At 46.0% G+C, this 12,238-nt stretch overlaps 1 protein-coding gene across 1 annotated transcript; it reads left to right on the top strand.

Annotated features, from left to right (window-relative positions):
• The first annotated feature begins 1,473 nt into the window (after positions 1 to 1,473).
• On the top strand, positions 1,474 to 12,238 carry LOC104262573 (T-box-containing protein TBX6L). Its single transcript, XM_059827857.1, has 9 exons — positions 1,474 to 1,489; positions 6,051 to 6,195; positions 7,186 to 7,288; positions 7,735 to 7,899; positions 8,237 to 8,383; positions 8,886 to 8,956; positions 10,142 to 10,233; positions 10,985 to 11,177; positions 11,812 to 12,238. Exons 1-9 carry the CDS (start codon positions 1,474 to 1,476, stop codon positions 12,236 to 12,238), a joined length of 1,359 nt encoding a protein of 452 aa, XP_059683840.1.

Raw genomic sequence — 12,238 nt, 5'->3', positions numbered from 1 at the left:
AGAATACGTTTTGCATTGTCAGACTAAAAATCAGATGTCCCAATAACATCACTGACAAAATAAAAAATGTTTATTTTATTGGGAGCAAAACTAGACCATGAATCAGCTGCAGCCTTATAGCAATGCTCTTTGAAATGAAGAGAGCTCCTAAATTTGCTGTGCAAGATTCAACACTGTCCCCTCGAGACTGATACCTTGCTTTTGACTTCCTCTTTTTGAACATCTTTGACCTGTAAATGTTAGTATAGCCATTTCTGCACGTGAATGCATAGAACTCCCTTCTTCACCAAGGTGTAGTGGCTGGTTTGTGCCCTGAAGCGTGAGACTTGATTGCTGTCTCTTAGCACTTGTAAGTACAAAAGCTAATGGTCACACCTGCAGAATAAACTAATTAAGGGAAAATGCTCAAGTTCTTCAGTTTCTGCTCAGCCTTCTGTTCAGTAAGAGCAGTGCCTTGAACAAGGCCTAAAGCCAGTGCCTGATCCATCAGGAGACTCTTGGATCACTTGCACTAGCCCTGGAAGGTGCCAGCCGAAGGAGTTTGGTGCCGGTAAAATGATACGCTAGCATGGCTGTGTCATTAAACAGTTGCGACACTCACTCACGAAGCTCGGCTGAGAAGATGCTGCACATAGAGCAGCCTTAGTCTGAGCTTCGGAAGAGCTGTGGTGCAGCGGTGGGGACCCTGCCACAGACAAACGGCACAGGAGGAAAATCAACTGTGCAGGTAAAGGCTGTGAATGCAGAGGTTAGGTAGGTACGTAATGTATCATCAAGTATGCTGCTGTTAGTTGAGAAGTCATCTGTTGGTGAATGAATGCGTTGCTGCAGCATCCCGGTTGTGAGAGCAAACTTTACCACAGACTGTTAATCACCCACTTAGAATCAGGACTGTTCCTTCCCGGCACCAGAAATCAAGAGTAAAATGATTCTGTGCTCCGGAGATGAAAATTGTATCAAATCCTTGGAATAGCCAGAAGGAAATTTTTCCTGCTTGCTGTTTAAGGGATTTTTGTATTTTGTAGGTAAGTCTTCAACTGATGTTTTTGGTCTTGTCTCTATTTGTTTAAAAGTGCGTTAGCAGTAAATCAAGGTGCATTTCCCCTGTAGGGTTTCCTGTATGTCAAAGCCATGTTAATTCTCTTTGATTTTCTTCCCTTAGCCCCAGCCATTGCTGCAGATCCTTCCTCTCTTTGTCCCTTTGGACATCAAAGGATTGCAAGGGGACAGCCCTGGCGAGAAGCTCCTCCCTGCTCATTAGCCTCCATAAAACAGGAACTCACCTTGGCTAGCTGCGCTTGGAGTCCCATCCTCATCCCGGTCACTCTTGACACTGGATCTCAGAAGGAAGGGCTTTTGCTTGCTTCAGGAAACCAGACCTGCTTTTGAACTGGACTATTTTGGCTCCCCTTGTAAGAACTCTGGTGGCTCTCTCGGACGTGCAACCTCCTAGACTCCACAGTACATGGAAAAATGCAAGCTTTACCAGGTAGGTAAAGGAATCCCTCCTTTTCCTTATTGCGCGGAAAAATCCTAGACTTATGCCAAGAGCGTGCAATCATTTTAGAGAACAAGTGCTCCTGAAGGGTTACCAGCATTTATAGTAGTGTGTGTGGCTGGAGAGTATTTCTAAAATGGTTTGTTTTTTGTAGGAATAGATGAGAAATTGTGGTTTTGAGTGTTCTTTGTAAGCCTTGGAAAATCTTTTCTAAGGTAGCAAAGGTTTACTCACAATTGTGCCCAGAACTCCCTTATCTGTATCACCTTGTGCAGTGTGGTTGTTCACTGAAGGCTAGAGGTGTTATTTGTATATCTGCAAAGTAGCCTGAGTTCCTTCAGGGTGAAGGCCACAGGAGGTTTGGAAATACATTGCTAACAGTAGTCCTGATACAAACCATCTGTTTTTTGGTTTTTCTCTGCCCTTTGAAAGTGTAAATCCCTAGCAGGCATACCCCACCTCTACCGGGTTCATGCCCAAACACAGGATTTTTGTGATTTCCTTAGGACTTTATTTATGTTTTTCTTCATCAGTCCGTCTCATAACATGCTGTTAACCTCTTCTGCATGGGGCATGATCAGATCGGACACAATGACAGATATGCATTGGGCAACTAAGGGCCAGTCCCGAGGTACTGCATTTGTCAGTAACTGAAACCCAAATTTAGTCCTGGGTTTTAGTCTGAATTGGAAGGAAACAACTATTTACCTAGTTCAGGTATGCAATTCACGTACGCATTAGAGGTGGCTGGGTATTCTCAGCTTCCTTTTTCTACATGTGCAATGTGTTGTTTCATTCATAAGCAAAATACGTGTGCAATGACTTGGATAATTTCCACCTTCACCGTTGTTTTGGGTTTTTATAAAGCGGTCCATACTGGGTTGATCTGATTCGTACTGATTTCTGCCACCTCAAGAGAATTTTGACTTGAAAACCAACAGAGCAACAACAAAAAAATCACAGACTATCTTACGGCATTTTATCGTGTTAAAGATTCCAACTGTTGCAGAAGTCACCTCATTTTCTTATTGAGTTGTTTCTGGTGTATGATCCCACAGAGCAGAAATATTCCAGGTGATGACTGGGTGCATTTGGGAGGTGAAGCCGTTGCATTTGTAGAAACACCGTGCTTTAATTATTGCCAAAAAGCCTTTCTGGTTCTGAGAAATGAGGTTCCCTTCAGAGGGTGGGGGTGTTTCTACCGACATTTATCAGATCAGAGAACATGGGGGTATTTTTGGTTGTTGGCAAGATTAATTTCTCAGATAGCTTTATATGTTGATGTGCATTTCTTCCCTGTGGACACTGGATAGCTGTTAGTGTTGGACTTCTCCACTCAGAAGATAACAGCAACAAATGTAATAATAACTGATGTTAGTGAAGGTAAGAAGCGTACCTTTTGCCTTGTTGGAGTTTGCCCAGTATTGCCAACCCTGTCCCATACTTTGTGGGAAGTCTGCAACAGATTTTCTGACATCATGACATTGTCTCAGTAATTGACAATTAATTGAGGGGGCTGCTTTAGGTGAGTGGATTGTACTCAAGCATCTTCTATCCAGAGATCTTATCCCCCCTGCTAAGCATTACCAAATTGACTCTCATTTCTCTTTCTCTCTATCGCCAAGATAGGCGAGCCTGTTCTTTACAGCTTATTCTAGATATAGAAACTGAAGGACAAACTGCTGTTATTTGTATAAGGACTTTAAAATCAAGCATGGAATAGATTGAAGATCTCTTAATTTTCAATGCCTTTATCATAGCAGCTATCTTGCTTTTCAACCTCATCTTGGCATAAAGAATATGTTATAAAAGGTGCCACATGCAGTGTTACCACCACAATGATGATAATAATGAATACTTTTAAAATAGCTTAAAGCTAAAATTATTGGAAAATGTTTAAATCTCTTTCAAATAATACTTAAAAATAAGTTGCATAGAAGAGGAAACAAAAGAAGTACAGATCTAATGTGTTCAGTTCAGTGCTTGGACACCCTGCCACAAACCTCTTTGTGCTGTAGTTCCAACACGCAGGCGCCTTTGTGGGGGAGATACGTGCGTTTGAGTCTTGGCATTAGTTACGTAGGCACAAACCAGGAGTGAATTTGAAGTGCCTTGCAAGCCAGCCTTTGGCTCTGCAGAGAAAATCCAAAGTGGATCCTACAAATGGATCCACCACTGCAGAATCCCACTGAAGCCGATTGCCCATGACTGTGTAGTCAGCTGTATGGATTCCTTAGCAAGCTCAAGAGGACCATGCTTTTGACCATTGCTGGGGTCCAGATCCCCATGCAAACCGTTAATGTCCTGTTTTTCAGCCTCAGACTGTGCACACAAAACCTGCAGGGTGAAAGATGTTAACTACATTCTAAAATCTTTCCTGCAATGTTTATTATATGTGCAGCTTCTTTTCCCTGTCTCCTGTAGCATCTCGCTCATACAGGTGCGTTGTGGACTCTTTTTGGTGAAAAACAGGTTATAACATCTGCCTTTGATTTTTAATTCGGTATTGAACTCCGTTCACTTAAATTCCTCTTGATTTCCTTGGAAGTCTCCCCTCAGTAAGGACTCCTGAGATCTGCCTTGTTGTAGTCTCATTTAATGGCATTGGAATTTGCTTACAAAAATGTTAATTGTAAAATTCATTTGGGAAAGGAGTGAGCATCTGTCTAGCTAATCAAAATCTGTTTGCATGTATTTGTGACTGGATGACTCCTGTGGGAAATCAGCCCAATTTTATTGTAACTCCTTTCGATACATGTGCTGCACTGAGGTACCGAATGCATCGTCTCATGGCGGCTTTCATGTCTTTGCAAGAGGATATGGGGGAAGCTTTAGTAAGAAGATGTTAACAGGCTAATCTTAGTGAGCAAACTAGGTGTCACTTCTTAGCCAGTTCATTAATGTTGGATCAAAGCAGAAAAAAGGGTAGAGGATATTTTTTTAAAAAGCCTTTTCTTAACAAACTGACAAAATGACGTTTAAATGGTTTTTACTTCCTAATACTGTGGGAAGAACCCCTTAGACACCCATTAGGTTGTTTTTTCCCATTAGGTTGTTTTTGTGGAAAGATGTTGCTTTCTGAAAAAATGCTCATTTCTCTGGAAATAGTTGTCTACTTTTCATGCGTATCCTTTTGAAGACATTATTCGGGAAAGCTGTTACAACATGAAAATTCCCTTATTTCTGATATGCTCTGAATAAGGTCTGATGCAGGCTAAGAGGCAGAAAAATCTCCCTTTTAAACAAATAGCCGTGCGTGGCTGCTAATGCATCCCCCAGCAGCAGCGTCCTGCCGGCACAGAACTGAGGACGGTGCTGCTGCTGCTGCGAGTGCTCCCCGAGTCAAGCAGGCTTCTCAATACCGCGTCCAGGGTAGTGTTAGTAGAGCCTTACCAGGGATGAAATCAGTCCACCAGTAGCTATACCAGGTCACAATTTTGACCTAAAATGCAACTGGTTTTTTGTCTGGGCTTTTCAGTATGGCAGCAGCAATCTTTACAATACAGTAAAGAGCTCCTATAGGAGGTTTTTCATCAAACAGCTGTACAGAGGAGGTTGGTACCATCAACACCAAAGACCGTTTCTCCAATAGTTCCCTTTTCGTCTTCCACAGGACCGTAGTTAGTCCTCTGCCTGTCATAGAAAGTGCAGGCATGTTGCAGGCAGCTCCTCTGTGTCGTGGTGTGTTACTGAAGAGGCACCTTCCACCGCCGTCGCAGGCTCCTCGGTGGTCTCCATCTCCCAGTCCAGTTCATTCTAGCTGTCCTCTTTTCAGAATATTCTGTGGTCCAGCTCTGTCACCTCTCTTTCTAGCCTTCACTTGTATTTGGGTTTCCTGTCTGCTCCTTCTTTGTCCTCTGGAGAGATTTTTCACCTCTGCTACCACCTATCTGTCATTTTCTCCCATTACCCACTGGTACACTTAAAATCTTTCTGAGCCTTTCAGCTTGCATTTTATTCTCTTGGTAAAGTGTTTTGTGTAACCCTGATCATGCCAGAACACAAATGAAAGTGGATTGTGGCTACCTGCCAGCCTGAGTTTTGGAATAAAGGAAGTCAGGTTGAGTTTTTACAACAGAGACATTTTTACAAAAGAACTTACCAACTAAAAACAAACCTGCTGGAAAAGCCTGTGTGCCTCCTGACCCTACTAAGTAGCAAAAAGCCTTTGAAGAAAAATAATGGATTTTCTTTAAGAGGTTTATTGTGGCACAGACTCCCTAGTTCTCGGCAGCACCTGGGACCTTCGTGGTAAAATCATGGCATTCAGCTCCCTGAGCTAAGCCAGTGCTGTGCACTGCGTGGTGGTTTGGGGCTGAGATGTGCCGTGGGCAGACAGGAGGAGTGACGGTCAGATGTATGGACACGGTCTGTTACAACCGCGTGTGAAACTCGGTAGCTCCCTGTACGGGTGGGAGCTGGCGCTGGAGGGTGCTGGGAGGGCCCATGTGGGTGCTGCATCTCAGGGCGCTGTCTCTGAGCAGGAGAGGCTGTTTCACGCCGGCTCCCCTCCTGCCTGTCTGAAGTTACCCTTTTCTCTCTCTCCTGGCAGACGTGAAAGCGCCGTGTGAGGCACTTCCTTCCCCCAGCCTGGAGCCCTACCCGCAGAGCTCCATTGTGGTCACCCTCGAGGACATGGGTCTCTGGATGAAGTTTCATCAGATAGGAACCGAGATGATCATCACCAAATCCGGCAGGTGAGGGGAGCAGGGCAGCTGCCCACACCACACCCCGCCAAGCCGTTAACAAACTCTCCAAGTGCTCATTTGTTGAGTGGTGGCCCTTAAACTGGTTTTGTAGCCAGTTGTGCACATCTCCCTGCCCCGCCAGAAGAATTGCGCTTTCAGGATGTTGTAGAAGTCCAAACTGTGAAGTGCAAAAGGTCACTGTGGGGCTGATGTGGCGAGAAAACTACTCTTATCTCAGCACTTAACACTGATATTCTTCCCGTCACTGCGAGGTTGCTCTGGAAAGCACCCTCGGCTTCCTTTGCCTTGGTCAGAGGCAGCAGCAGCTGAGCAGTAAATACCTGGTTTTGATTCTGCACTTGCAGACAAGAACATGCCATAGAATAGTAACGATCTGTGCGTGCAGACTACTCTAAAGTTTAAATGAGTCATGCATTGTGGAGCTTGCAGTGAAAGAATATGAAATTGTGAAATTGTAATGTATTATGTCAAAGCTGCTGTGAGCCAAAATAATCCCTTTGGGTAGGGAGGTAGATGTCAAAGCTTTTTTGCAGAGTCAGAAGATGAAAGTGGTGGCAGGGAGTACTGGAACGGAAAGCTAGATGTGCTCTTAGATGAGAGCACATTTTCTACCCACGCTAGACAATGCTCTAATCTATCCTCCGGGTCTGTGATAGCTGCAGAACGCTTGGAACTACATGCAAATTCCAAATATTTTATTTTAAGTTTCCCACTGTTCTGTTACAGGAATCAGAAGAACAAAAGTAGTAACAATGTCAGGCCATCAGTGACTGCTGCCCTGTTAGTGCCTATTCCACCTAAACCCATAGGACTAGCCAGTACATCAATAAGATAGAAAAATGTTCAATAGCTGGTGTGTAGAAATACTGCTCCCAGAACTTTGCACAATAGTGAGTAAACATGACATGCTGCTTGATCGTTAGACAATATCCACTTTATAGAGAAATCCTTACACTGTATATTTCATTTCTCCTTCAGACGAATGTTTCCACAATGCAAAATCAAAGTCTCTGGCTTAATCCCATATGCCAAGTACCTCATGCTGGTAGATTTTGTGCCAATGGACAACTTCAGGTACAAGGTAAGTACTTTAAATAATAGAAGTTACGCTGTCCTTCCGTCTTTGTTTGAAATAGATTAATCTTTATGCTTCACTGCCCAGGCTGATAAATAAATTGTCTTTGGACAAAGTTCAGAAGTAATTGGTGGATTTTATGCCTCTCTGGAGTTATTTGTCAGTTTTGCTTGGGGAGCATCTGGAAAGGTAACTAGTTTTCACTGTAAGCCGTACAGTTTTAATCATAATTAACGTCAGACTTCTCTGACAGCCTTTGGGAGAAAGGGAGGAAAAATGAGGCCTAAACTTGGAGCTGTTTTGGTAACATGATCATGGCTTATCAGAGAGGAACTGCTACTTGTGCTTCAGAGCAGTCCACTAAATTGACAGGGAAGCAAAGTTGCTGGGGCTTTCCTGTCATGGAAGTAGGGGGTTTTTTGAGCTCTAGATTTCTGTCTTTGCCTTCACAGTGGAATAAAGACCAGTGGGAAGTTGCTGGAAAAGCAGAGCCCCAGCTCCCTTGTCGCACCTACGTCCACCCAGATTCCCCCGCTCCTGGCAGCCACTGGATGAAAGAACCTGTCTCCTTCCAAAAACTGAAGCTCACCAACAACACTCTGGATCAACACGGGCATGTAGGTTGTAGCTGGCCTTTGTGCTGTGCTGGAATTCATTGTGGATGGATGTTACGGGAAATAAGTGAGATTTGTGAGAAATTAGAGCAGGTGGAAATTAAAACCTAGCCAAGTGCCCTCTCTTCCTTCCTCAGCCCAGCCCTTGTGCCCTCCTAACTGCCTGCCAGGGAAGGCTTCAGTCCGTACTGTCACCACAGAGGCATGGTGGAGACACCGGTCCCGGGCAGGCATTCCTGGTTTGCAATGGGTGTCCTGGGAGTCTCCACAGGAGACTTTGCACAGTGTGTTGGCAGTGGTTGCACATGGAAACTTTCTCCTTTGTCTGTCTCTGTGCCAGATCATCCTCCACTCCATGCACCGTTACAAGCCTCGCTTCCACATTGTGCAGGCAGATGACCTCTTCAGTGTCCGCTGGAGCATCTTCCAAGTCTTCAGCTTCCCTGAGACTGTCTTCACTTCTGTTACTGCCTACCAGAACGAGCAGGTACAGTGTGCAAGTACTGCTCTTGGACACGTCCCGTAGAAATCTTGTAGATGAAGGTGTCTCCTTCCAAGCTACTCACTCTGGGTGCCTGTGATGGACAGTGGGAAGAAATAGGCACATTATGGTTCCTATGGAAAACATCTACTCTGGGATGAGATGGATCATGCACCTTAATTGTATTAAGAGCGCTGTCAGTGATTAACAGAACCCTAAATGCAGTAAAAAGTATGGGCAGAAGTCCAGATATAGATACTGACCCTTTATATTTCTCTAGTCAGATGAATCCCACCCAAAATCCTTCTGACCCTGGCAAAGTCACTTCTCTCTGTATGTCAGTTCCTAATCAATAATGGGAGCTGCTGGGAGAGCTCAGATACTGTGGCAAGGGCATGCCCAAAACCCTCAGACAAGCTGGTGTGATAAATACTGAGGTGAAGGTCTTGAAACAGTGAAGAACCCAACCAGTCACCGTGATACTGAATCTTGTCCCTTTTATTTTAAGATTACAAAGCTCAAGATTGACAACAATCCATTTGCTAAAGGTTTCCGCGAGCATGGGAAGAACACTCGAAGGTAAACTGTTTTTTCATCTTGATTTATTGATAACTGGAGTTCACTTGTGCATTTTACCCACAGCCATTGAGCAAAACTATACCCACTAGCTCTGCAGAGCCTGCTGCGTTGTGCATGCTGCGTTTGCCTGCATCTGGGAATGATGTCCCCCTGTGCAGCTTCCTCCCAGGAGACTTGGGGAGTGGGAGGAGATACAGGATTTCCTACAGAAATGTGGGAGGTGTGACAAATTTGAGACCTGCATTCCCTTGCAAGTTGGAGCTAGACTGGAGTCTGACATGTGAATAGCAGTGATAACAGGAGTCTGCAGTAGATCATTGTGCCTCTTTGAGATCAGCTTGATTCTGACATTTGGAGGCTCCCTCATCTCCTTTCCCTGTGTGTGGAAAAGCGTCTCTTCCAACAGGAGATTTTGTCTACAGGAGGGAAGTTGGATACCAATACCAGCGAAATCTTCTGTTTGGTCTGAGGGCAGCCAGTGGATGAGACGGAAAAGAAAAAAAGCTCAAATGCACCGATAGATTGGCAATAGAGAAGGAAAAAATGTTTTTTTCCAAGCAGAAAATGTTATGAAAATATCTGAGATTTTGTTCTGTGTTATTTTATGCCTGAAAAAAAATCTCATTTCCTGATGAAAAAGGCCAGAACTGACTCTTTTTTACTTAAACTTTGAAAATGTCATGGATTTTCTTTCTCCTCCTAATAGGATCATTTCTGAATAAGCTTAGACTCATTTTCCATTTAGGAAAAAGCTGCTTTCAAGCAGAAGACCCACTCTGCTATACCTGTACCTGTGTGTGTAGCATGTATATCCAACATTGGACTACACTTACAAACTCAGTGCCAAACCCTCCGATGCTGAGTTTCCATGTTGATTGTGCCTTTGTACAAACGTGAAGCAGGCAACCCCTTTACCCATTTATCCCCAGTCTCCTGCGGGGCGAGGGCTCTCGCTGGAAGCGCACACCGATGGCGGGCGGCATGGCCAACCCTCTAATTCGACTGTGGCAAGAGTATTTCCCAAGGGCCCATCAGGGTGCTTTGCTAGGAGAGGTGTACGTCACAGAACGTCAGGGAGGTTCATCCTCTCTTTTTGTCTTTCAGGGCTTGCCCGGCATCCCTTGTGTATTTATCTAGGCAAAAAGCTTTACATACAAGCTACCCCCATGTCTTGTTTCTTTCCAGGGAAGGCCGAGCCAAATGCCAGAAGCCTAGTCCAGCCAAGGGCCAGAAGAGGAAGCTGCCTGAGGAAAAGGAGTCCGGTGCTGAGGAACGTGGTAATATTGATCACAACAAACCTGGAGAATGATTTCCAAACAGTGCCAGGGCCACAGGAAGGAAAAGAAACAGCAACATAGCCCCCTCTCCGGGGAGAGTGGCCTGGGTGGAGTCCCTAAAGAGTGCCGTGTATGGCTTTTAGTCTCTGACTCTTTCTGGGAATGATTGACAGGAGACTGCTCACAAGTCGCTTGTCATTACTGACTACTCATCAGCTCTCCCACCAGCCTCCCAGCCTGGCCGTGCTTTGTGACCACATATGATCACAGGCTGTGCTTTCATAACGTTTCTCTTCAATAGCGATACGAGCTTGCAGCATCGCCCATCGCTTGCTTCTCGGTTCTCATGGGTGCAGTTGTGCCAGCAGTGCTGTTTGTGCAGCTGGCTTGTGATGCAGACCTGGGAACTGATACCATTAAAAAAATAAAAATATCTTTACTCTTTCTGTTAGGTTGTTTTTTAAGCTTGGTCATTCCTTGCTCCAGTTCACAGTGCTGCTTGCAGTAGCACAAGGCAGTAGCACAGCTAAGGAGAGAGGACGGGGCAGGAGCGAACACCCCAGTGTAAGGGCAGAAAAAAGCTGGAAAGGACTAGTCCCTTAAGAGAGAGTATGACTGCAGACGAGGTGTTAGTGTGTTTCCTGCCACCATCCTGCAATTAATGCAGCTGCCAATAGACCACTGTGAGCTCTGGCTCTCTCTTCTCACTTCTCATTTTTGTCCATTCTTTCTTTTCCCCACTGTGAGTCAGATTTTGAGAAAGAAGAGAATGTAGATGTGAAGGAAGAGAGTAACCCCATCGTGGTCAGCAGCGGATACCCCTTCTGGGTCTCAGAGCAGAACGGCAGCCATGCCTTTCCTGCAGCATCGCCGGTGCCAGCTGACCAGAGGGAGGGTCTGGCCAGAGAGCAGCAAGTGCCTACGCCGTCCTACCAGACATATCGGTGAGTCCCACCTCCTGGTGCTCATGTCCAAAGCCACCCTTTAACTGATGGGATTCCTCCTCTTCTACTGGGTATTTCCTAAGAAAAACAGCCAGTGGGAATAAGGAAAGATGCCTTTCCGTTGGACAGCATACCTGGGTGATAGGTGCTAGATTAGCATGGAGATAGCGCCGCTACAAAGCCTTTCTGTCTTTCTTCAAACCCACTGATTCTGGGCGTACTCACGTCTTAGTAATGCTCTTTATTTCCCTGTCCTGAAATGGTCTCCCAGCCAGCTCTGCGTACCGCAGAGCTTGCCTGTCCTTTGGGGGAAGCGTGTTGGAGGAGTGGCAGGACTCCAGTGACTTTTCCCTCCTTCTTATCATTGCAAATTCAGGCATGAGATCGAGTGAGCCCGGACTGGAACTGAGCCAGAGCTAGGGTAGTCTGGGCTTACCTTCTCTGGCATTTGGTTTTTCTGTGTGAGTGACAGCGAGGCTTGGGCTACAATCCACACTAACAGTAAGATAAAGTGGTGGGGAAGAGGGCATGCTAAGAGCTTGCCCTGCCTTTCGCCAGAGGATCTGTGTGGGTTTTCGGTGGTTTTCCACTGCGGTAGGTTTGACTCACTCTTCTCTCTGCCCTCGGGGCTCAGGTTCCACGAAGCCGGGGACAGCCAGCAGCTTCCCACCCGTGACGCCGCAACCTTGAACGATTTCCGGGCAAGGTGCCACCCCTTGGACCTTGCCACGGTGCCTGAGCACGACTCCAAACAGCTCCCAGAGGGCTTCGCCAACCTGCCTCCGCTCCCCCCGCCTCTGCCTCCTCCCCAGGACTACACGGGAGTGGTGAACATGGCTCTAGACTCTGTCGGGAAACCCGGGGCCCGAGCGCCCATATACAGTCCCTATGGCAACGAGCAAGGCCTCGGCCAGTGGATGGTGCCTTCCCACAGCCAGTACCGGGCAATGAGCTACTCGGCCTTCTCCACAGAGTACAATACACAGGGGGCTCCAGGACATGCCCACGGGACCATGGCAGAGTGGAGCCAGTACCCTCTGTTCCCATATGCCTGCTGGTGA

This window comes from Gavia stellata, chromosome 21 (assembly GCF_030936135.1).
Source record: "Gavia stellata isolate bGavSte3 chromosome 21, bGavSte3.hap2, whole genome shotgun sequence".
NCBI classification, from domain to species: domain Eukaryota; kingdom Metazoa; phylum Chordata; class Aves; order Gaviiformes; family Gaviidae; genus Gavia; species Gavia stellata.
Note: the sequence above shows the minus strand (reverse complement) of the source record. Positions and strands in the feature narration are given on the sequence as shown.